General features: G+C 39.1%; 1 protein-coding gene across 1 annotated transcript in view; it reads right to left on the bottom strand.

Moving 5' to 3' along the window:
• Positions 1-1,294: 1,294 nt before the first annotated feature.
• Positions 1,295-25,709, bottom strand: part of npnta (nephronectin a) — a 44,100-nt gene continuing 19,685 nt past the window's right edge. The window contains exons 4-12 of the mRNA XM_054604532.1: positions 17,185-17,304; positions 15,748-15,867; positions 13,247-13,381; positions 12,339-12,461; positions 10,585-11,001; positions 6,245-6,334; positions 4,914-5,012; positions 2,938-3,197; positions 1,295-2,683 (exon numbers count right to left, since the gene is read on the bottom strand). Coding sequence (XP_054460507.1) covers positions 2,573-2,683; positions 2,938-3,197; positions 4,914-5,012; positions 6,245-6,334; positions 10,585-11,001; positions 12,339-12,461; positions 13,247-13,381; positions 15,748-15,867; positions 17,185-17,304 — 1,475 coding nt within the window. The 3' untranslated portion in view covers positions 1,295-2,572. The remainder of the gene's footprint in view (positions 2,684-2,937; positions 3,198-4,913; positions 5,013-6,244; positions 6,335-10,584; positions 11,002-12,338; positions 12,462-13,246; positions 13,382-15,747; positions 15,868-17,184; positions 17,305-25,709) is intronic.

Genomic DNA, 25,709 nt, shown 5'->3' with positions numbered 1-25,709 from the left:
TTACTATGACTTTTTTTTTTTTTGAATATACTATACTATGACTTTTTTTTCACATACTATACTATGACTTTTTTTCAGCATTATTTTTTTTTTTCGACATACTATACTATGACTTTTTTTTTTGAATATACTTTACTATGACTTTTTTTTTTTCCACATACTATACTATGACTTTTTTTCACATATACTTGACTTTTTTTCAATATACTTTTACTATGACTTTTTTCAGCTTTTTTCGACATACTATACTATGACTTTTTTTTCAATATACTTTACTATCACTTTTTTCAGCTTTTTTCAACATACTATACTATGAATTTCTTTCGACATACTATTCTATGACTTTTTTTCAATATACTTTACTACGACTTTTTTTCAGCTTTTTTTTCACATACTATACTATGAATTTCTTTTTCGACATACTATACTATGACTTTTTTTCAATATACTTTACTATGACTTTTTTCAGCTTTTTTACTATACTATGAATTTCTTTCGACATACTATACTATGACTTTTTTTCAATATACTTTACTATGACTTTTTTCAGCTTTTTTCAACATACTATACTATGAATTTTTTTTCCGACATACTATACTATGACTTTTTTTCAATATACTTTACTATGACTTTTTTCAGCTTTTTTCAACATACTATACTATGACTTTTTTTTCGACATACTATCATACTATACTATGACTTTTTTTACTACTTTTTTCTACTATACTATGACTTTTTTTACTGCCTTCATTTTTTTGACATACAATACTATGATTTTTTTTTTTTATACTAAAATGAACTGTTTTTTATGAAATCTTTCTGGCATTCTATTCTTTACGATACTATTTTTTATCACGATTAACTTTTTTATCGATCCCTTTTGTTTCATTTTAACGTTATTTACCTATTCATGCTAAACCTTGTATTTTTATGTCCTACTATACTTTGACTATAATACTCCATTTTGATGAAATACTTTTGCAATGTGTTTTTTGTTACATGTTCTTGGCTTAATGGCATTTCAGAAATCTCCACTGTTAACGATCAAAAGAGAGCACTCAAATGTTTTAATCACCTTAAATCTAGTTCCATAGACATTGCACTCCAAAGCTATACAAACCAAAAACCTTAACCCAGAAAATAGTCCCTACATGTCAGTTGGTACCAAGGCTGACTGTCACCTCTCAGACAGTCTCCACTGAGAAGAGCGTCAATGAGTCCTTCATAGCGCTTATACTGCGTGTTCATCTACCATAGAAAACACAGGGTGACGGTGTTTATGTCAAACTAGGCAATTAGAACCGGGTAGGTTAGAGGCAAAATTAATTTTATTTACATACTGGTCTGGATAAATCTGAATTTGGTGGATGCACCCATGCATACAGAAAACCTTAAAATTCCAGCCGATGCCCTTCATTATCACAGCATACAATATGCAACTATGTGCTTTGCAAGTTACAGACAGAGCATTTTACCATAACACATTGACAACGACATACACAGCCTTGCAGTACACGAGGTTTCCATCTGTATACATGTTCTTTAAGTAATAGTTGAAATACCAACCACTTTGAAATCCAATTAATATCAATGTATGAATTTACATAACGTATAAACCACAAGACAAATGGGATTATCAGAGTATGTACACACAACTACATTTACAATAATACAATTTTTGAAAGCCTAAAAAATGTGTTGGTTTTGTCTTTATGACAAACTGCACTTAATATAACAAAGCACATACTGTTTAATAGAAACTAAGTGTTGATTTGCAATTGTCATAAATCATACACTGATTCAACTTTAGGAGGCTTATATAAAAGATCAGGGTAGAAAAGGTGCTAAATTTTAAACCCTCTTCTACCAAACAGATCTTTTTAAAAGTGTGAAAAAGAAAATTAAAAAAAAACGTGTTTTTCATTCCAAACTGTGCCATATAACAATTGCAAGACCAACTAAGGCAGGGCTAAACTGACTCATGGTTGATGTTTTACTTTGGGTCTAAATCAGATCTGGATTATAAAGAAATTACGACATTACATTTGTTTTACATACATTTTTTTTTATCTCTAAACTTCAAAGAAATGTATGCCAGCAAATAAAAAGCAATGGCTTGTGGCTAAAGGATCAAAGCAAGGCAAAAGCAGACTGCTGAGTGAGGGAAGGATCCTCTCGCTAGGAAGAATTGAACTGAACGTGGGCCTCTCAGCGGTTTTGCTGGAAGGCTGCCAGAGCTGTGTTAGGTGGAGGACATTTCCATGGTAAGTTGGTTCATGCAGGTTTCATGGTAACAAAGTTATGGAGTGAGAGGGTGGCTGAGAAGACGGGGTATGCTGCTGGGATCCACCCATGACATTTCAATTCAGTTTTTCTATTCATGGACAGTCAAAAAGAGAAACTAACTGTTCTGTATACGCACAACTTTTTGGATATCATTCACAGAATGGCTGGGAGGGGCGGCGCGGGGATCAGCAAGAGGCCAGGCAGAGTGAGGGGATGTCACAACAGAGTCAGTTCTCTTTGAGATGATTTTCCCTCATTTTCTCTCTGCCTTTCTCTGTTCTGTCAGTCAGAGTCTCCTCAGATTGTGCTCCTCTGTGCAGGAGCCTTTCCTCAGGGTGATGTCGTCCACAGCCATCTCGCCGCTCCTGCCTCGCCCACGCTCCCCCTTCAGGATCACCTGGTGAACAGCAGCAAAGTGCACAATGAGGTACTACCACTGAGGAACGACCACCAAATGCTGCTAGCATGCATTTCTACCCAAAGCGGACATCAATCTAACATTTTGCAGATGCACTCACAAAATGCAGACTGCTGCTCTGGTTTATTTTTCATTAACAGGAATACGAACATTTGACATACTTCCTAAATGTCTTGAGAAATAATTCAAAATTTGCTCAATGTATGAGAGAATTTTGAAATATTAATACTTACACTTTCCAGGCCTGTACCCCATAGTGTGATTTGGGTGTGCCTCCAGCCATTTCCACCTGTCCGGCCCCAGACTGCTGGACTGTACTGCTTTCCCTTCTTAACAAACACTTGCAGCATACCAACGTGGTGGCCTGCCAGCTTGTGCCGGAACGACAGGCACAGATTCCCATCGTTCCAGGGAGGGGTGAGTGGGAGGACCAGCCGTGCCCCTCGCCCAGACCTCTTGTTGCCCACCTCGGGAATAGTGAGGTACCGTCCACCTATGGAGGTAAATGACGGACATGACATTCAATTAATGAAAACACACAGAACATACGTTTTATGTCAACAACGGGCAACATTGAATTGTATCTTAGAAAATGTAGCACTAAGGAATGTCCTATCCTGCCGTGAGTATGCTCCACCTTTCTGGTTGCACCACACTAAATTAAACAGAAAAAAGGCAGCATTTCTAATTAATCAGCGTTAAATAAAATAACTTGGCTTTCCAGAAACAGTGTCCCGATTTACTTATTGTAGGATAATTTACATAATAATTAAACAGTTGGATTCACTTTCCACTTCAAAAACAGTTCTCATGCAAACTGTTGAAAATGATGTCTGTAAATTGTCCTGAGTCAGTGGGACATTGTGTCTGAAAAGACAAGTTACTGAGTTTTTCCAAAAGCATATCAAACTTGCATATGCAAGTCAGTGTTTTTAATTTAGCAACACAATACATCCATTCAATCATTGTATTTGGGTGTCAGCACAACTAAAAAACAAACCTAAACAAGCAGCATGGCATTTTCCTACCAAAGGACTGACAGTTTGACAGTAGTGTAGAATATGTGGAAGGGAAAGTGTGAACTGAAAAAGATTTGACCCACTTATTTTTTGTCACCTCAAAGTACAGCCATTTGCCGGTGGCAAATAGATTTCTTTTTTATTAATTCATGCATTAGCTTGTAATAAAAGAGCTATATAGTTTGAAAAATGTAAAAGTCAAAGCGCTTCTGGGTAATAGCGGATTAATGCTGATGCATTTTGCTTATCTAGCAGATCTGTGTAGGGCTGGTGTTAACCACAGGGGGTATGATACATATATGTAGGCCACAGAGGCTCTCTGCATATGTTATGAGCCCCTCCAAATCTGTGCCAATCGTAAACAGCCACTAGTGTTAGCCAGTGGCTCTCTATCAAAATAACTTAAAGTAATGAACAGTCAATAGTTACATGCTTCAAAACAAACTGGAAATGTAGTAAAAGCAAAATATAGGTGGACACACACATTCCGATAAATAAGGTATATTCAAATGTTGTGATTAAATATATTCACTTAATGCTATTGAAAACTGAAATGTTGCCTCTTAAATGAAATTACTTTTTGTCGGGGCCTAGATTATGATTAACTGTGAATGATTTTCCAGGGAACGTAAAGGTCTGGGTAAAAATCTTTATTTTCTCTAATGAGGGGGCACACAACTTGGCTGAGAGACCTCAGTCTGAGTGTCTGGAAACACACTAGTAACTGCAAGATTAGGCGAGTTGGCAGAAGAAGCCAGTTGAAGTTAGTGTCGTCTAAACAGTGCCAGTACGCTGCACTGTTTAGTCTTCACACCGTGTCTAATGAGTTCACTCAACATAATTCATCACGTTTTCTCCTTTTTTGAAACCCAATGAAACGGTGTTGTGTTCCCATTTTATTTGAGCCACATCATTCCTGATCGGTCCCGTAATCCACTTCTCATTTGCATCGCTTTGTAGAGCAAAGCACTAATCCGCATAAAAGACTAACTACTTCCCTCAAGTAGTTTTCATCTTGACCTGTAATTGAGCAGAACAAAACTGGGCTGCTTAGATTGTCTGACTCTGTGTGTGTTTGCATATGTATGCGTTGTCAGTAAAGGAACGCAGCTATTCTCATTTCCATTTACTGACTGTAAAATAAGCAATTTTCCCTATCAGTGTGTGAGTGAGAATAACCCTTCAGTCACCTGACGGATCAGGCGTCGTCTCCCAATGCAGGTCTCCATCTCTGTCCCTGATCCATCCACAAAGTCCATCATCAAAGGAGCAGCTCAGATACCCCGACTCTGAAGATAACAAAACACACTTTTCAGAGAAGTGGAGAACGCACATACAAAGAGGCTTCATTCTGCTCTCTGCAATGCTTCACATGAGCCCCGCTGTGTGACTCTATCATTACCAGGAGCAAGAGGACTGTTGAAGCTCCTTCTGATGAGAGTGATGATACAATAAATATGTTAAAATTATTTGTAATGTTGAAATCATTCAGGACACATCAAGTGGAAAAAAGGAGCTGCATAAATTGCAAATGAAAATGCATTCATCTAAAAAAGAACAATCACAAATATTTGGGAGTTGCTTGAATTGCTGATATCAGTCTGTATGTGTATGTGTGCGTGTGTGTGTGTGTGTGTGTGTGTGTGTGTGTGTGTGTGTGTGTGTGTGTGTGTGTGTGTGTGTGTGTGTGTGTGTGTGAGAGAGAGTGTTATTCTATAGATATAACCTATTCTTTGTCTACCTCCACCATAAAAAAAATACACTATGGTTTCAAAAGACAGGCATAATATGTCATGACTGATGATTTCTTTCCCAGTGATGATGTCTAGACAATAACATTTTAGGAATGCAGGCTAAACAATTGCGGCATCATCCATGCATTGCTGTACAAATTGGTTCGAAGATAAGAATAACATCCATCATTTTGTCCCTCAAGTGAGATTTCCGCAAAACACTTCTCAGTTCATTTCCTGAGCCAATAAAAACGCCTTCTCACTTTACACTGCATAGAAAATGATGCACCGTGAGCCAATATAAACACATAACTAAACCATTAGGCATTATAATCTGCATACCATTGACAGTTATAAATCACATCGTACAAATGTGAAACATAAAATGCTGTCTTTTCACAAAAGCTGTTTTTTTTTATAGTTGCTGTAGGAACTCTACACTGAGTACTATGGAGCTTATGAGCGGAGCACTGATGTAGTTTAAAATGATCAATTAATCATTCAAGCAGTCAGGCAATCAAGAAAGCATAATGTGAAAAGTGGAAAAGTCTGGCCGTTCTGAGCTGTGAGCCATTATTTAAACAGATATGGCCAGATGTCATGTGTCACCTCTTGGTGAAAGGCCTATCAAAACACATCTGGTCACTTTAATGTCTTCACCTGGCAGCAACTTCTGCAGGAGTTGATCGTCAGTGTAATTGCAAATTGCAGTGTGAAATCAAATGTGGCTCGTTTGTCATCATTTGAGGGCTGTTGCTGATTGTCTCTGTCAAATGTTTTGTGTTTACCTGGGTCGTCCTTGGCTTCATCCGCTGTGTTGCCGAGCTCAATGTCAAAGTCAACACCAAGGACGGTGTTATGATCATGGTTCCGAGGGACTGAGGAGAGAAGAGAAAGACCCAGGTTTAGATAAAGGATTAACAAAGGTATTATATTTTCTGACTGGTATCCCTGCTTGTGGCTATTGTGTGCCGTTGTTTCATTACTCTACAAGGATTTTGCAGTGATGAATCAATGTCATGGTTTAGTGCCTGCATTTCCGAAACCACGCACATTTAACAACACAGCACGTGACCATAATACCTGAGAAAACCTGCAGAAACACCATAAGTCAAATGTGAATCATAAAAACAAAAAGGCCAATGGTTCATGATGCCGACTTCTGGGCAAATGTTGCTGCTACACAACCTGGAGCTACAGTACATACACACGTACAGCACACAGTCAGTCCTGAAATAGCCTCTTTCTCCTTCTTCTATCGGGTCACACTGCCTAAAATACTTTAAGCCAAGCTGTCTTATTAAAGGTCGACTGACAAGTGAAGGATAGAAAATTGTTTCTCATACTTTTACAGCTGCAAGCCTTTTTTGGCTATTTCACTCTATTACAATGAAAACTGTGTTGACTGGTTTTAAATTGGCTCTTCATGAAGAAAAGAGTCCAAAAAATTTAAAATACAGATACACATTATCTTAGTATGTATTCACTGCATTTGCAGATGAGATAAGTCAGTGGAATTTAATGAGACAAACTATCACTAAAGCCACTCACAGCATCCCAGGCATATTCTTGCTCCTGTGCTGTGAATGAACTGTAACGTGCACTTGAAACGTCCGTCCCCCAGACTCCCCAGCATGTGCCCCCTCTAGACAGCCTGAGCACTGAAAGGACCCATCCACCCCCACACTGGGTCACAACCACCTGGCAGACTGCAATGTAGCCTGAGAGTCGAAGGAATCTGACAGCGGGGAGGTCACACTCACACCAGGCTCTCCAGCAATCCCAGGCATCCATGTCTCTGTGTGTACGTGACCGTGTCTGTGTGTGTGTGTGTGTGTGTGTGTGTGTGTGTGTGTGTGTGTGTGTGTGTGTGTGTGTGTGTTTGGAGGACCCTGTAAATAACTTATTTGTTTAACAACTATGTTGCTCCACTGGCCAGTTTTGTTACTTTTTGTGGTTCATTTCATCCAGTAATTTGGGAGGTCAATAAATGCAGCTTATGGTCTTCCTATGTTCTGTCAAAATGTTCAGCAGTAACCAATTCCTGACTTGTTTTAGGTTTGGAGACAAACAGTATGCTTTTTTGTGACTTTTTCTCCCCTTGTTTACTTGATGTTTTTATTTATTAAATGATATTAATAATACTGTTTGTATTGTTTGTATTTCACCTTGAATCTCTAAATGCCAACTTTTATGGAGCTTAGGTAAACACTGTCTTTTTTAAATGAATGTAAATGCATTTTTAATGCAATAGTGTTTTGTTAGCCTTAGAGGTTTGAAGAATTTCTTTGGAGCATGTACTCCTTAAAAAGAAACATATTTACATTTTGGGAGAAATGATTATTCAGGAGGAGATTGACACTACTCTTCAGAAACAAGAGTGGTAACAATCTTCGCATCAAATCTTCGCATCAAATCTTCGCATCAAATCTTCTAGCGGAAAATTAAATTTGTGTATTTCCCAAAATAGTTCACTATTTCTTAAAGGCACAAGGGCACACCCATATGTGCTCTGACTTCAGCAAACCTGCACTTCAGACACAGCGGAGGCATTCCTCATGCCATGAGGCTCTCATTCAAATGATTCCTATTGCCATCTAATTATTCGAATAATCACTCAGCAGTGTCTCTCCTCCCTCCCTCTCTAATAATATTCAAACCATCTTCAGGAAGCTCTGATTTGTAGAACTTCTCTGCCGTGATGCAAACTATTAGATTGATGTCTCCCTCAAGCAGTGCAGACAGGTGTTAATGTAATCTTCTTTCCTCTTTCCCTTTTCTAATTATGTGATGCCATCTGGCAAGGTGAGCAGGAACCACAGTATCTCACCTCTTATCCTGTACTTTGCTGTTGCATCTCACTCGATATGTCTACGTCAAAGGAGCTTGATGTTTTGGTTTTTAGTAAACACTGACTTTTGCTGTGCCTACAAGCAAGCATGACACCAAACACACTTCAATCCATGTTCAATTACAATTTTTAGAGCAATTTATACTGTTGGTGCATCCGGACTAACTATTCCAATAAATCTCCCCTTCTGTTGCTTTTTCTGTATGGCTGTATATCATAATAATATAAAAAAATTACTGAAACTACACATTGTTGTGTGCCAAAAAATCCCACAACCAACAATTTGTTAGCCCATCTCTTAATACTCAACTTTCCTATCCTGTCTATGGCACTCAGCGCTTTAAAGTTGATGTCCTAAAACCGCAGAGAAGTGAATTTTCTTTTTCTTTTTTTAATTAATTTTCACTGTGGATGAATATGCGTTTGGTGCTCTTTCTGTCTTTTCATAGGATCCGTTGACAGTCAGAAAAAATACAGAATTCCACCAGACTCACATTTTAAATATTGTTGTAAAATGTATGAACAAATTTTCTAGCCTTATAGATCAAAAAAAGAAAGGATAAAAAACTGACTTTTGCCCTGAACTAAATATTTTCATCTCAACAAGAACCATGGCAGTCCCATGGAGATCATCTCAATAAAAAACCTCACGTTAACGTATAACTGTATGCATTTGAGACTTTGTGGAGAAAACAGCAAATGATTGCAGTGGCTACCTTCAAAAAAGAAACAATCTCAACCAACTCTCATTGCTAGAGTATTTTCATAATTCAATTCTGTAATTTGGTTTTGATCAAGAACATCAAACTAAAACAAAGAGTGATGATGCATTTTGAATGTAATTGGTATCACAGATACATTCTTGGCATGGAGTGTGGTGTTAAATGTGGATAAACAGTCTGGCTGAGCACCAGTTTGTCTGTTAACTGAAGCCAAAAAAGATAATTACCTTGAGAGGAAAATACCATTATTTTACACTGCAGTAACTATTGAAACTACTTAATCATCCTGTCAAAATGGGCATTATTTCTTAATCTACGCATCATATTGTGATATGAGTGTGGATATAGCTTCATTGAGATCTGCGAGACAACTACTTGAAAGCATTCATACACAGAGCTATCATTGCCCTGTGTTGCATCTGATATCAAAATATCTTCAATTTTTCCTAAAATATTTAGCATTAACTTTTCATATTGTGAGCAAGCAAATCAAATATGTACATATGAGAACTGACTGCCAACTGCTGTATGAACATGTCCATGTGATTGAATACAAAATGAACATGATAAGACACATCATCTGTGGAGTAAAGATCCCTTCAGATTCTCCAGATGGTCACATGTGTCAAAATAAACAAAATGTTCCTTGATTCAGATGAAGAAATATTCAAATATACTCCAAGTTGGTAAGAGGAAACTTATCATGGAGCTGATGACGTCAAACGAATAAATGCCTTTTAATATAAATGTCTGTGACCCAAAAACAAGAGGTTCACCTCACTATCAAACATCAAAATACAGAGATTAGAACCTGCTAATGCAACAAGTTCTCTTGTTTTATGAGCTGTTTAAGCTTCTCTAATGAATATTTTATACGACCATTGGGTACTTCTGATGAATGACTTAAACAGTCGACCAGGCTATACGGAGCGTATTAGCGGCTTTCAGCTCATTGCTTTGCTTCTCCAGCTCTTCACTGTTGTGGTTCACTCTCATTGCTCTCATCATTTGTCATTTTCAGACACAGCAGCTGTTTTCAATGAAAAAACTTTAAACAACTACTGTATACTACCACAGTATGAAATAACTGTCAGAGAAAGTTAACACCAAGCTGGTCAAATTAATGGAGAATTGAGCAGAAACAGATATTTCCTCCTGATAGAGACCAAAGAAGAGCTAATAGGAGAGCATATACTTTTGTCAGTTTGGCAGCAACACAACTCCCAATAAATTATAATAACGCTTGCTATCTCCTGAATGTGCAAAAGTTTGCTAACAGGCTAACCATCAACTTTATGGGGAATAATATGAGGTGATAATATGTCAAAGTTGTGTCTAGTCCTTCATTCAATGCCCCCGAGTGAAAAAAAACAACTAAAACAGGTTTAAAGGTTTGCTTACATTATCAACATTTGCAAAGAGGCCTGTATTTCATGTGCAATCAGTTTTTTTAAAAAGAGACACAAAATGCTGATTTCTCATCTATAACTCAGAGTGTGTATTAAAGAAGATGACATGAATGCAATCTGTAAAAAAAGAGAAAGCATATTCTTACTGTGGACATCCCCTCTCTGTTTGGTGACCTCCTTCTGGATGGTGTTGTCTACAGGTGTGACCGGTGGTGGCAGCAGCGGGGGTCTGGTGGGGTCCGCTGGCCTTGGTGGTATGTATGGCTTGGGTGTAGGTGCTGGTGGCTTCCTGGTTGGGATAAAGGGCTTCCGGGTGGGAACTGCTGGCTTGTGTGGAGTTGGGGGGACCCTCTTTGGAGGCAGAGGTGCTTTGGTCGTTGTCATGGTTGTCTCAGTCGTTGTGGCAGTTGTTGATTTGGGGATTATGGGGAACATTCTCTTTTGGGTCACTGGTGGGCGGAGAGTAGTGGTGGTTCTTTTCTGATCCATGTCGGGGATGCGGTTGTGATGATTTGGAGGCAGTTTGCCTGGTCTCGGAGGGTCAATAACCACCTTAGGAATGGCTGAAATAATAAGAAAATGCAGACGGAGGACTGAAATACGAGCACTAAAATGTTAATGAGGCGTACAATTGCAGACTAACTGCAATGATTAGTCTGACTTGTGCAGAGGAGGGCTTTCTTTCATCTACTGAGACTTCTCCTGATATCTATTAACTAAATGTTAGCATCCTAAAACAAATTGGGTGTCGTAAATCTCACTGAAGCAATAGCTCACACAAGAGAGGCCCATAAAATCATCATGTAGCAAGTTCACATTTATTAATTTGGGGCTTTTTTAAAGGCACTTCTGGACATATTTTTCTCAATAGGACTGTTAAAAGAGAGAAAGATGGATGGTAACATGCATTATGACTGGTTGTCTTCATAAACTCACCCACAAAGACACGTTGAATGAATTTTTACTTTTGTGAAACCAATATTGCTTTCCGACTGTGGCTTTTTATTCGTTCATTCGCTCGCCCTGATTAGTAGTGCTTTGTGTGTTCATAGCCCGAGGCCACGCAGCATCATGCTTAAGCTGCTCTGTGTTTGTGTGTGGAATGATCTCTTCGCTAAAACAGGCTGCTGTTGCCCCGGAGATCACCCTCGCTCTGCTGATGTCATCAACGTAACACCTACTTTTTCTTTGTTCCTAAACACATTCTTCAAGCCAGGAGCATAGACTGAGACTTGGGGGTTGGTTCGGTGTGGTGGTGGTGGGGGGTGGGGGGGCTTCATAAGGGTTTCATGAGTGAGGAATGAGAGTGGACAAAGGCAAGAGGTTTGAACTCAGTTATTGCCTTCTCAAGTTGCAGGCGGCTTTGATATGTGATACACAGATAGATATTGCAACTTGACTCCCAGAGCACAAGTGGCTCACACCCCCTTGTGCAGACGACGGGGTGAAATATTTCCAGCGCACCACGCCAGGAGGGATCCTCTCTGCTCTATGGACTGTTACACTACATGTGTCTGTTAGATGATTAAATAACTGTTGAGAATAAATTACTTCTTGTCCACTGAGTTGCTGTAAAAACTACAGACGCACAGAAATTAACTGTGTGTCAGTGAGCAAAATGAGACCAGGAAGGACATTTTTGACATTTGATGATAACTCCTTTCTTTGGCTTTTTCAAATAGCCAGATGTAAAAAAAGGAGTCAAGGCTCACTCAGGGCACATGTGATAAGGAGCAGGGTGATTTAAGTGATGACTGACAGCCATTACAAAGAAAGGAATTTCAGTCCCAGCTCTTTGTTTAGAAGGCTATTCCTGCTTTCCTAGCTTTTTAAAGAAAACAAAAATGCTCTCTTTGCAAAAGAGAGCATCGAGGACTAGGGTTTTGTTCTCAATTCGTACCTTTGCAATCGTGGCCCATCCCCCTGTAGCCGTCTTTGCATTTGCACTTGTATGAGCCCGGCGTGTTGTAGCAGGAGGCAAAGTTGCTGCAGTGGCTCTGACCTAAAGAGCATTCATCCACATCTGAAAGATAGTAAAAAACATTACATTCAGCTTACGGGTGCAAGTGTAAAAAAGAAAGCAGACATAACAGCAAGGATAATTGCTTCACATCTTCTTCAAGGAGGGCTCAAAGTTTATGTCACAAGTATTGTTGACAAAGCATTTCAGTGAATAACAGTGATCCCTCTGTGAATGCCGTTGTTTGTTGAAAATGTTTCCAGGAGATTGAGCTTCAAGGTCTTCGAATGTTGTTTGATATTCAATTCAATTCAATTCAGTTTATTTTGTATAGCCCAGAATCACAAATTACAAATTTGCCTCAGAGGGCTTTACAATCTGTGCACATGCGACATCCTCTGTCCTTCCCTCACATCGGCACAGGAAAAACTCCCCTAAAAAACCCCTTTAACAGGGAGAAAAAAGGAAGAAACCTATGGGAGAACGACAGAGGAGGGATCCTTCTCCCAGGATGGACAGAATGCAATAAATGTCATGTGTACAGAATGAGCAGCATAACAGTTCTTAGATACAACACATTCAATGTATATGACATAAATGATTCATATAATAAGACTACTTATAATAACAGCAGCAATTATTACAGTAGAATTATAGCCATGAAAATATATGCATTTTTTAATATAAGAACTATGCGTGTGGTATCTTTTCTATTTCCTCCCTCAGTGTCTAAACCTGCACCTGCATCATTAAAAATAACTTGGTTATAAGTCAAGACATCTTAGCACATTTATGACCTTCTAAGTTTGATCTGTAAAAGCCTCACTGCGGAGACCTTGTGACCGTACCTATGCATTGGTATTTCCCATTGATGTATTGCAGGTCAAAGCCTTCATGGCACTTGCAGATGTAGCTACCAAAGGTGTTTATGCATTTCCTGAACCGGGGACACACTGCTATCCCTGCTGCACACTCATCTACATCTGCAAGAGAAAAAGAGATGCCGGTTATTACACAGAAGAAAATATTTAAATTTAAAATATAATGTATTCATCATTTCCCACCATAAATCCTTTTAGAGCTGGCCAAATACAGTATATATTGCATTAATAATTACATAATGCAATGAAAAACTTCAAGGTTAGAAAAGACAATTTAATCAAAAACTAAACAAACATCTGTATTCATTTCGGGAGACTTTTTCCACCTTCCCTGGTTAGTATTCATTTATGAACAAAGCACATTATGTATTCTGTTCAGTGAGCAGAATACAATGCACAATACCTTGTTTCATTATTTAAAGACCTATTCTAAGTGTCTCTGTTGATCACCTTTGCAGGCATGTGGGCATTAATATTTAGACACAGAGAGGCTCACACATTTGCCTTAAAATCATTAATTTATTTTCTGCATATTGCAGCTTAGGCACCGTGGTGCCACAGGAACTGCTGTGTTAAAGGACCTTTACACAGAAACACCTGGACCAGCTGGGAAAACAAGCAAGTGAAGTAAGTAGGCAGAGCTCCCTTATCCCTTAACAACTACTGTTGAGGTTCTCATCAGCAAAACACTTAATGGCCAACAGTTGAATTATTTAGCAACTGAGAGAGCAGTGGTGAGTTATCATGTTTTACACAACACACACATGCACAAAAAAAGACAGTCACTGTCTCTAAATGTATAGTAATACTGCTTACAAATGACTTGTTTTTTTCAGTGTTTTGAAGACAGCTTAGACTTTTCTTTCAAAGCTGCAAATCTTTAAGCATCAGATTTAAACCCTTATTAATTGTTACACATCAGCCTGCACTGAGCTCTGCAATTGTGCTTTACTTTACAATTCGTATGATAAATCAAGCATTTTCTATGAGATGCAGCGTTGAAATATGAAGCCGTCTTATACGTACCTTCTGCAACAAGGCAAAAACATCAATACACTTAATCATTAATCAGACGGTTTTCTGTCAAAGTGCAAAACAAGTCAATAATTCCTTCTATTGGATCATCAGACGTTCTTCTTAAAGGATTTCTGGCCTAATCCATTTTAATGCACAAAAAGCAGGTTTTCCAAAAAGGCTATATGGAATTTAAAACAGACTACATTTCATATCAGATCTTAAATCCATTCAACCAAACTTATTTTGTTAAACATCTTGGCATGAATTTGTCAAACTGCTAAAAGTCCAATTTCAGGCTAAAGCGAGATATAAAAGTAAAATGTCTTATTTTTTTACTGATACTTGCAAAGAATAGGAGCTTTGTATAAAATTGATATGATTGGACATATTTGCTGTTCTTGGAGATTGCAGCGAAACCAGAGATATAAACTTGAATTTGTCATCATGCTTTAATAAAAGTGAATGGAGCAGGGAGCCAATAAACGTAGAATGGAAATGTACCTACACTTTGCTGTAAGTATGACTAAGATGCTGGATAGACTTTTTTACTCCTGAACTGGATCCTTTAGCAATTTTAAGTATAATTCCTAAAAGCTTGATAAATATGGGCCCATGGTACTTTTAAAGCTACAACAAAAAAGTGCTTTTTTCATTTCACACTATAATAATGAGTAAAACCAGCTATGCATCAAGGCTAACTCTCCCATCTAAGGCTCTAGATACTAGACGTAATCACCTCCATAGATATGTTTATATACTCTCCGTAAAAAAGCTTCTCCTCGAGGGATATTGAAACATTCAGTTAAACTGCTGTAACACCTGTTGCAGGCAACCTTTTCTTCCCCTACTCCATCATTTTTCATGATTGATGTCTGTCCTGTCTTTGTAACTCATCCCCCATTAGCCAGCCCACAGTTAAGTGGGACTATAGGGCGGCCAACCAGGAACAGCCCAGTCTGGAACATCCTGTATTTAAACCTAACACAGGTTAACTGCATCAACTGCCCCTTCATCTGTTAGTTACCCATTTGAGAAGCCATTCTACATAATGAAAGAAGGAAGAGGAGGGTAGGGGATGGGCTTTCCCTGATCACATTTCTGCTGTAAAAGCTGGAGGAAGTAAGTGGAATAAAGTCACCATTTGGTTGACAAGGCTTGTTAAATTGCTTGGGTCCTTAATCAAAGCAAAACAGACGTACTGGTAAATATTTTTGGATGAATCTCAGCTTCGCTGAAGGTTTTGTTTGAGTTCCAAAATTGTCTTTTCACTGCCAAGTTTTCTTTCTTGCTCTGCCAAAACAGTTTCATTTGATTATCACTCAGCTAATTTAATGGCTGAGAAGAACATGAAAAAATAAAAATAAAACTTTACATTAGTAGCTCATGGGAGAGAGTGGTAACATAAGGCTCCGTTGTCACGCCTGTGGAGATATATTAAGACTATGACGTACCCACACAGGTTCTTCCATCCGGAGCCAGCTGTAACCCCGGCGACGGACACTGACATCGGACCTCTCCTTTCAGCACCTCGCAGCCATACTGGCAGTTGGCCATGCCACAAGTGCGAGCATCTGATGGACACAATGGAAACACAGAACATATTAACACATGATGGTGACAAAAGGGAGAGAAAAACACTCCCTTTCTTTCCTTCTCACTACCACATTCACACTTTATCGTTATCCTCCAGCCAGTATGTGAGAGCCAGGCCAATGCCTGATATTAGCCGAGTAGACCCTGAGGTGCAGACAACAGAACAGCGCACACTCTGCCATTATTAGATTCCTGTGCTGTGCGGTCGTTCTGTGTGCACACAATCCTCCCTTCATCCTTTCCTACACCTAAAGAATCTTAATCCATCTAAACCCTATTAAAGCGTGTGCAGTGTGTGCAGCACCTCTGTTGTGGAGCCTTGCAGGGCAGATCAAGACCTTCCAAAATAATAATATAATGGAACAGATTTTCTTCAGCTTCTCTCAATAACTTCAGACCCTAAAAAGGAAATTAAAAGTGAGGTTCATGCTGCCGCTGCTACTTCAGCTGCCGCAGGTACCCTGGAGTATGGTTTGATGACTAAGGCAGGCCAGGCTGATTAAATGCTACAGTGATCTATTGATCAAAGCAGTGGCAGGCAAGAAAAGAAGAGCGGCATGGTGTTTAACAGTATCATGCTTTCATCACACAACAACACCTGGAATAGCTTGTGGTGAACAATTCAGACTTTAAATGGGGGGAAAATTAATTTAAAGAAAAACTAAACTAATTAAAATAGGGCAACTGGGAGTCATGCTATGTTCCAGAGGAAAGGTGAGGAGAAAATAGTTATCAGGTGGGAAACAGAATTTACAGCAAGACGTGTACAGGCATTAACTCCCATTCTGTGGAATACCTCAGGGCAACTAATAAGAAATGAAGGTTCACTCACTCGAGGGTCTAAAGGGTTCATACTTTTCTACTTAGGGTTCTTCAGAGGGGTTCTTTAGACTGTGGAGTTGCTATAATGAAGCACATAAACATGGGGCTTTAATCAAAACAGTCCATCAAAGGATTGTGAGGCTGCCGTCAGAGGTACTCACAGTGGGAAAGCATATTTTGTAATAGAGAGCATATGTCATCACCATTGCCTTTTACTGGCATTCAGATGAGTACATTTGTAGTGAAGTGAAGAAAGGCTTCACAGTGGCATTTCCAAGCTACAAAGCAAAAGAAGGTTATGAAAAAAATGAGGGAGAAAATAGATCAGGAATGAAAATGATCACAACAATACAAACAGAGACATGTGCTTGTGTGTGTGTGTGTGTGTGTGTGTGTGTGTGTGTGTGTGTGTGTGTGTGTGTGTGTGTGTGTGTGTGTGTGTGTGTGTGTGTGTGTGTGTGGGACCGACTCACTTCCACATGTCCCGTCAGGCATCAGCATGTAGCCGTTGAGGCAGTAGCACTTGTAACTCCCATATGTGTTCATGCACCTGTGTTTACAGGGCCTTGGCTTCAGCCCGCACTCATTGAGGTCTGCAGACAGAGAGAGACAGCATAAGTGGACTGGAGAACAGAAAGAGAGAGAGAGAGAGAGAGAGAGAGAGAGAGAGAGAGAGAGAGAGAGAGACCCTCCTACACAGAGGTGAAATTAGTCAGAGGGCAAAGGTGATGAGGTCAGTAATGTCAAACCTCACCCATCCATTTAGGTGCTGGTTTGTTTGTCTGTGTGTGTGTGTGTGTCTGTTAATGTGTGTGTGTTGCTAGAGGTGGGGGTGTCTTCGAGGAAGTGCCATGTTCTGACAGGCCTGTAACTTCCCTCTTTGATGATTTAACAGGAAGCCAGTGTCAACTGTCAACCTGCCCATTACCTGCAAGTGATAAAAGATGTTATTATACCCTCTGCCTCACCACGACTTCATGTGGTTGTAGCTGCAACATCCACACATTATTCCAGTATTTTTATGCAGGCATAAAAGTAGAGAAATCTCACTAACAACAGCACCTGAAATTTGTATTAGAAAATAATGCTGTCTGACTTCGGAGCAGGGAGGGCTCCTGGGAGAAAAGAATATGCCCTGAGCTCAACACCTGTCAAATGCTTATGCAAATTCAAGTCATTATACCCTTCTCCCAGCACAACATTTTTATATTTCAGTCGCAGAGCCCTGGTGTTGTGTATGTTGCCTCACTGGAATGACTTACTGATACTCCTAAATAGAACAGGACACCATTAATGCTATTAGATACACCTGTGTACTTTCTGCTACAACGTGTCAAAGTGTCCTCAATGTGAAGGGTTTATGTTGGCAAAATTAAATAAATATATTCATGTTAATTTCTTCCTGCTGTAGATTCCATTGGAATCATATTTTTAGGACTGTAACTAAAGATAGGTGACATTCATAACATTAAAACTGCAGCAAACCAGCCAAGATACAGCTAGATAGCTATTCAGTTCTGTATAATGGCAGACATGTTGACTTGCTATAGCAGGGTGCAACTAATAAGATTAATCAAGTCCTCATTCCACTTTGGTATTTCAGTTCCAGGGCCCTGGTGTTGTGCATGTTGCCTCCTAGGAAATTGCTTACTGGCGCTCTTAAATGGAATAGAGACAAAATTAATGATATTAGTTCCACCTGAGTACTTCCTGCAATGACAGGTCAATGTGTCCTTCATTAGAAATGCCCATGCTAAGTTAAAGAAGTAAACATGTTTTATTCTTACTGTTCACGCAACTGAACACTTATTTTAAAGAATGTAAAAATGTAAAGTAACATTCACAACATCCAAAACCAACCAATAAATGTTTGATGGCTCTATATTGCAGATATTGTTGACATGTCATAGTATTAAACGCACAGGGGTAACTATTAATATTAATAATGTTCTCATTCCATTTAATTTCCCCAGGTACAGGGCCTTGTTTTTGTGCATGCTGGCTCACTAACACAACTGAATGGAACATAGCCCTCTTTACTTTTTTTAATTAAAGTCCATTGGGGCTAGATTTAAGAAATGTGCTTTAATTTTAATCCTGTAGAAAAAAATTACCAGAAGAGTTAGATATCTCGTTGCTAATTTTTTTCCTAGCAGACAGTTTTACACACAGGGCATAATTAATTACATTATTAAATGAATGTCCGTATCCCACCTCAGTGTTCTGGATCCAGAGACCTGGTATTGTGTATGGTGAGGCACTGGGCACATGGGAGAGGTCGCTTTCAAGGCTTTCTGCCAGAAATCTCCTTAGGTTTAGGCAACAAACCTACTTGGTTGGGTTTAGAAAAAGATTGTGGTTTGGGTTCAAATAAACCCTGTCTGGCAGAAAGCCCTGAAGGTAAACTTCTCCCATGTGCGCTTACTGGGACCCATCATTAATGGAGCGTTGCGGTAGTTCAGGTGAGGACAGAAGTCGTTCCATTGTCACATGTTCTCTTTACTACATGTTCACAACTGCCTCGTTCATTTAGGTGGTCCATACGGTCTGTCTGGCGTTAATAACTCTGCCCTCTCTAATAAATGGTTCAAACTTGAAGTGATGAGTGCACAAGACAAAATATATGCTGTGAAAAAGGCCAACATGCATTCTAGATGAAAATTGTTCTCTATTGAACATTGATCATGCAGCCATTAGCTATGGTTGAAAGTAACTTAATACTATCTTTACTGTAATTGAGAATCTTTTTTGTGTATTTGTTCGATTTGAGTACACTCAATAACTCATTTAAGTGGAGTCTGGATTCTCTCTGCGCTCAGGATTATAGCCTGGAGTTTTACTGTTTTGATACAGAGAGGAAGATTTTTCAGTTTTCTTCAAACCTCTTTTTTTCCCCTTAAAGCAATTTTCAAGATTAAGTTGTTTCATAAAGAAAATAGTGTCAGTACTCTTGAAGAACATCCCTGTGAAGTGAAGAGGCTAGGTTCCAAAAGGTTTTCTTACATCTTACTTTTAGAAATATTTGGGAAAAGTAACAGTACTTCTACTTTGATAGTATCTGTTTTAGTTATCAGTTATAATTCCTTTAATTTGAAAGTTCACATATCATTGAGCTTAATTTTAATGTTTTTAAATTAGTCTTTAGAATTAAATAAAGACTCAGGTTATGAAGGACTGAAATCATTTAAGTCCACTCTTGGCTTTGGTCCAATGCTTTTCCCTGAGTAATTTCTTATGAGGTGTGTAAGGTTTAAATACTTATGGATGTTGACAGAGACAACAGGTATTTCTTCCTTATATCACCAGAACAGTTCTTGTGGGGTCCATTTGGAGTACTAGGCCTGAAAGGGGAAATCCAACTTGTAACTACACAGCAATCCATCACACTGGAATGATAACACAGGCTTCAAGTAATATAAATAACTTGAACTATGAATATCACCCCGTTTCTGGGATACAGTAGAAGCATCACAAATAGATTTTGTGTCACTGTATAGCACATGAGGGGTAATTTCCAGCTTCGCCGACAGCACTTTAAATGGCTCCATGTTGAGCTCTGTGGACATATGCAGGTTGCATTCTCTGAGTGCCGCGGAGCTTCTCCATATAACAGATACCATAGATTAATTTGGATGAATGACGGAGCAGATGTCCAGTTTGTATATCAGACCCCACCTTCTATTACTGGTATCTTCTGCTCTACTAAAGCCATGTTGGCTGATTCAATAGGCGCTGCTGGAATTTGGACTGACCGTCTGCTTGTTAAATCCTACCAAATGCCGCCGGCTTTATGTTATGTTCCATGACTATAAATTCTTCTGGAGATATAGGGGTCAGTTTGTGAATGCAGTTGTACATGAGGGCCAGTATAGTGAAACATTTATAGGGCTACTTTCATTGAATACAAGAATAAGGATAACAAGGAGCAGACATTTATGAGTGTCACAATTTGTTTATGCTAATAAGCTAAATGTTTTTTTATTAAATGTATTGTTTCATATTAGGATGTAAATTTATCAGTATATCTAAAAATGATAAAAAATTAATATATAAGGCCTAATTATCTGTTTGCATTTGTGCTTGATATTGTACAAGAAATGCAGTTGTAATATCATGTCAAAATGAATACTGAAATTAAACTGCACACATAAAACAGGTCTCGTTGTCTGATGCATATTGCCCTGCCACTGTGTTTGTCTACTGCTGATGTGAACCACATGAATATGGAGGCCACTGTGTTTTTTTAAAGCCTTTTTTAAGGCCTGATTAAAAAATTGACTGACTTTCTCTCTGGACTGATATTTATGCTTCTTAATCCTTTATCAAAACAAACCATGTCAAAATGATTTGTCCTGTCCTTGTCAGACAGCATGCTTAGCTCTGTGCATTTTCACAGCCAAAATCCAAACCCTACAACTGTCTCCTTCTTCTACAAGATAATGTCCACAACACTCACTCTCACACTCACACTCACACACACACACACACACACACACACACACACACACACACACACACACACACACACACACACACACACACACACACACACACACACACACACACACACACACACTTCACTTTTTTAATTAGCAGTGTCTACCCTGTTTTCCTCCCTGGTTTTCACAGTAAACAACTGGCATTCTCGTTACTGTGATTACGGAGAACCATAGCAACACTGTCCATTGTCAGTGTGGCAGAGACACAGGTCTCCACTTGCCCGTTGCACTGAAAAACAGCTTGAAAATGTAAATGAGGGATTATTGAAATAGTCACATTCTGAGACAGAGGCAGCTCCGTGAGCATCAGCACATGCCAGACACAAGACACAGCCAGGTCCTCCTCCTCCATATAGGAAGAAACAGACAATATGAAGAGAGGATACAAGGGACAAAACGGAGAGAGGGCACAGAGATGGAAAAACTGAAAGATAACAAAGAGACATGACCGACAATTGACAGTAGGACACGGCCCCAGGACTGCAGGAACCTTTGTGATATCTGAGGTGGAGAGCCCTTTGGGGTGTTCATAGTACAGTAAAATAACTGCTGAGACATATCTGAAGTGATGCAAAGTGGAGTGATTTATTGGGTCAGCTCCACTGAGGTATGCTTTGCTACATTCCCGACATGCCTCTATCACTGACAGAGAGATTAGCAGAATGCTTTTTCTTGGGGATATGCTTGACTCTAAAGAAGATTAACACGGGTTAGGACTCAAGGCCTTTTTCTAGCAGCGATGGAGGACTCATTAATGCTGTGTACATGTCGATGATGGTTTTAAGGGGAAGGAGGAGCTCTTTGTTTCAGATACTCAAAAACTGGTAAAGAGAATGAGAGAGAAGAAGGAGACAGAGGGATCAGAAAAAATGATAATTGCTCTTTTTATCTGAGAAACTGTTACTTTGGGTAAAGAGTGAAAGAAAGAGAGGCAGAAGTAGACTGGTGAACACTGTGACATGCTTGGCATTCATGCTGGCATTTATACTGAAAAACTACTCCTGGGTGGTGTCTCTTCTGCTAGGGGAGGACAGGAAGCTGTGAGAAAATAGTTGAGAGTGACATTCACTCCTCTGCAGTTCGCACAGTGCAGCACCGTGCATGTTGCTAAGATTGGTAAGAGGAGGAGAAGGTGCTCGGGGGAGAGGTCGATCGACGAATCTCACCCTCCATTACTACTCTCGCCGGCTGATGGTCCACAGGAAGAAAGATAGGAAGGTGACTGGCCCACACTGGTGGGGTTAAATAATCCGGCTCTTCTTCTTTAGACAAAAGGAAATGGGTTAGAGGGGATGGGGCAGGAGGTTGGAGGGAGGTTGATTGAAGATAAAGTAGTAAAGGGTGGAGAAAGAGTAAGAAGGACAAGAGAGAGACACAGAGATGTGATGAGAACGGAAAACACCATCCAATGGATTAGAACACCTCTGACCACACCACATTCCTGGAAAGTAAAGAGGAACATTATGCAGCAAAGAGGATTACACTTGTGGGAACTGGACGTGACCTAAGTATAAGAAAAATTCTAGGGCACATGGGAGAAACAGTGACAGTGTTTTTGCATTCAATCTCCTTCTGCCCTCTTCTCTCTTTTGTATTCCTTCTTTGTGCTGCGGGTGAAATAGGATCTGAGAGAATTACAGTATTCAGAGGATCCCTTCTCAATTTGTAATTTGGAGGTTCAAAGGTAGACGGGACTTACCAGTTATCACTGCTTGACTAAAAACACTTGAGCCTCAAGAATTTCCGACCCTCCCCTCTCTGCCTATCCATCTATCCATCCAGTAACCTTTCCTCCGGCAGTCAGCTAACAACACCTATTGTTAAGTGACAAGAAGATAATACAGCTACCTCTGACTGTTTTGCACGCTTCAAATCATTCAAGCACTATTGAAGGATGCGGTAACTTAAGCTGCTAGGTTATGCAAGCCCACTGCATACCTGCCAATTCTTCCCAGGACAGAAACACTTGCCGCAGAACTTATCTGCAAATAGGCACTATGGATGAGTATTGATGTCAGAGGTTCAAGTAGCTAAGAACAATAATTCACCGAGAGTATCATGTAACCAGTGCAGCGTTGTCCAATAAGAGCTTGCCTTTCTTCTTGTAGGCAGGCAGGTAAACAGAAAGAAAATGAGGAACATATATACCTTAAATGCCTTACATTACAGGATTTAATGCTAAATTCTTATTTTGTTTTACCCCAGAGCCAATCTTTCTGTTCACATTCATGTTTAAAGTGACCTATATCAGACATCAGTGTGACTGTATCTGTCTGTACGTCCACGCAATATTTGTAACATGTGATTTTATTAAATCAGAGTCCTGCTTAGTTAAACATGACAAATTTATCAGAAGAACTGAGTGAAAAGTCTGTTTTATGTTTGATGTTTGTTGGAGGAAATCTTACGTTAACATATTGTTACATTTAATGAAGCTCAGCTAACCAGTAAACATCTACACCTTCTAAAAGATAATTTATTTTTTATTACAACACATAAACAGACACTTACTCATTCAGCGAACAGGATTTCACATAATTAATTTTAGCTCCGTAAAAAAACAGAATAAAAATCATGTTTCCCAGATAATGGCAGTTTACACAAAACATATTTTTAGTTCTACTGACACCAACAAAAGCGGAATTGGGCAGTAGAATTCAGTAATATATAAAAAGTATTTTTTTAGGTATGAGGAAAAACACACATGAATTTCGATATCAGCTTTCTGACAGTGGTCACATGGCCAATAATGGGATATGTATCGGATGCAGGACCACATTTGAAAATGGCCAAGATCTGATTGGAAAAAGAATGGTTTCTGTGTCCATACTAGAAAAAAAAAAAAGGATTTGGTTTACAAAGTTAACCTGTAAAATCTAAGGAAATAAAATACAATAGTCCTGCAATGTCGGCGCTGTGCTGGACTGCATTACAATGAATGGTGTTTTGAATAATGCCAACCCCGTTTTAAATGTTTGTGCAGAACAAAGGCTAAACTTGAATAATATCCCATGGAATTGGAAAACAGAGCAGCTTTACTGAAACATGAGGCCATAGTATAATGCCAAATCTGCCCCAGAGACAAACTCTGCATGGTTATCTGATGGGATCTGAGACCAACACCCGTGGGACTCAATAAATGTTAGTGAAATGCCAAAAAGTGCCTGATGCTGTATATATATTATAAAATATAATCTGTGCTGTACATCTCTTGAACAATTTTCATTAAATGGTGCTTTTGCTCGATGATGAAAACAAAATCTGCAGGAGGGTGATGTCATTATTGATCTGATCGCAGCAATCACTCAAAACAAACAAGCAAGGTGCTGAGATCGTAATGCTGCTTAAATATATCCCCCTCCTGTCTGTATCCATGTGACACCTTCCTGTTGTTCTCCATTCCTTTTCATTGGTTCAGTAATAGAGGACAGTCCTGCGAGACAGCACTTTGTATGAGGAGATACTGCCAGTATACAGTGTTTTATACTGTAAACATTGCTTCTCCATACACATTTGTTCAACCCTAGTAGTAGCTGACTTGCTTTATAATCTTTACAGTGAAAATGTGACATTTTTGCAACATTAAAACCGCCAGACAAGGGAAGGTTAGCAGGATATAATTTCTATCAATTTTATTTAAATTTCAACTTCCTGCTTGTAGTCAGTTGAGGTCAAATATTACTTCATACCCCTTTAATGACCTTGTTTTGAAAAAGAAAATAGATAAAACAAATACAATTTGGGGTTATTAGATGATAATTGATGGAAAATCCGCAAGATAATTACGTGCATGCAATACTTATTACTTGCAGCTGTTTGACTGTTAACAGCAGACAGCCAGGAAAAAAACACTGACAGAGCAGCATCTGTTTCTAAACCAACACCACTAAGGTATCGGTCTACACCTAGACTGAATTAAACCATGACATTTTCGGGAGATATCAATGTGCCTTCACCAAGATAAATGAGTTAAAGGTCCAGATATTAGTAATATAACTTAAATTGAAGAAGTTTGATTTTCTTCACAAGCGTTCATCTCATTGACATGCAGAGCTACAATGTTAACTGTTACACTAACAAACATCATTCCGTCAGTCTGTACATTACACTTAAAAACAGAGACCAGAGACACAGAAAGCTACTGGACAAATTGGTTAGTAATTGTCTTGACAACTGCTCATCTGCTAGATGTATGTTAAATTCTGAGGCTTATCAATCCACAATGAATTGGGGCTCTGACTTAATTGAGTCAATAAAATGTTCAAAATTGAACATGTATACTTTAGCATTGCTGAGGGATGCAACTTTGTCATGGCAGGTGTATTGCTGAGGACCAAAGGAAGTGCAGTGTTGAATGTAAAGTTTTATGGATGATTTCAAGAAAGCAGCAACACCGGAGGCCAAGCAATCAGCCCGTTCCAAACAAGCACCTTTTAAACAGACACTGCACAAGTATTCTAAAAACAGATATGGGACCAAAATGCATAGTTACTTCAACC

The sequence above is a fragment of the Anoplopoma fimbria genome, chromosome 9 (assembly GCF_027596085.1).
Source record: "Anoplopoma fimbria isolate UVic2021 breed Golden Eagle Sablefish chromosome 9, Afim_UVic_2022, whole genome shotgun sequence".
In the NCBI taxonomy this organism is placed as follows: domain Eukaryota; kingdom Metazoa; phylum Chordata; class Actinopteri; order Perciformes; family Anoplopomatidae; genus Anoplopoma; species Anoplopoma fimbria.
The sequence above is the reverse complement of the archived record's forward strand: the minus strand, read 5'-3'. Positions and strand labels throughout refer to the sequence as shown.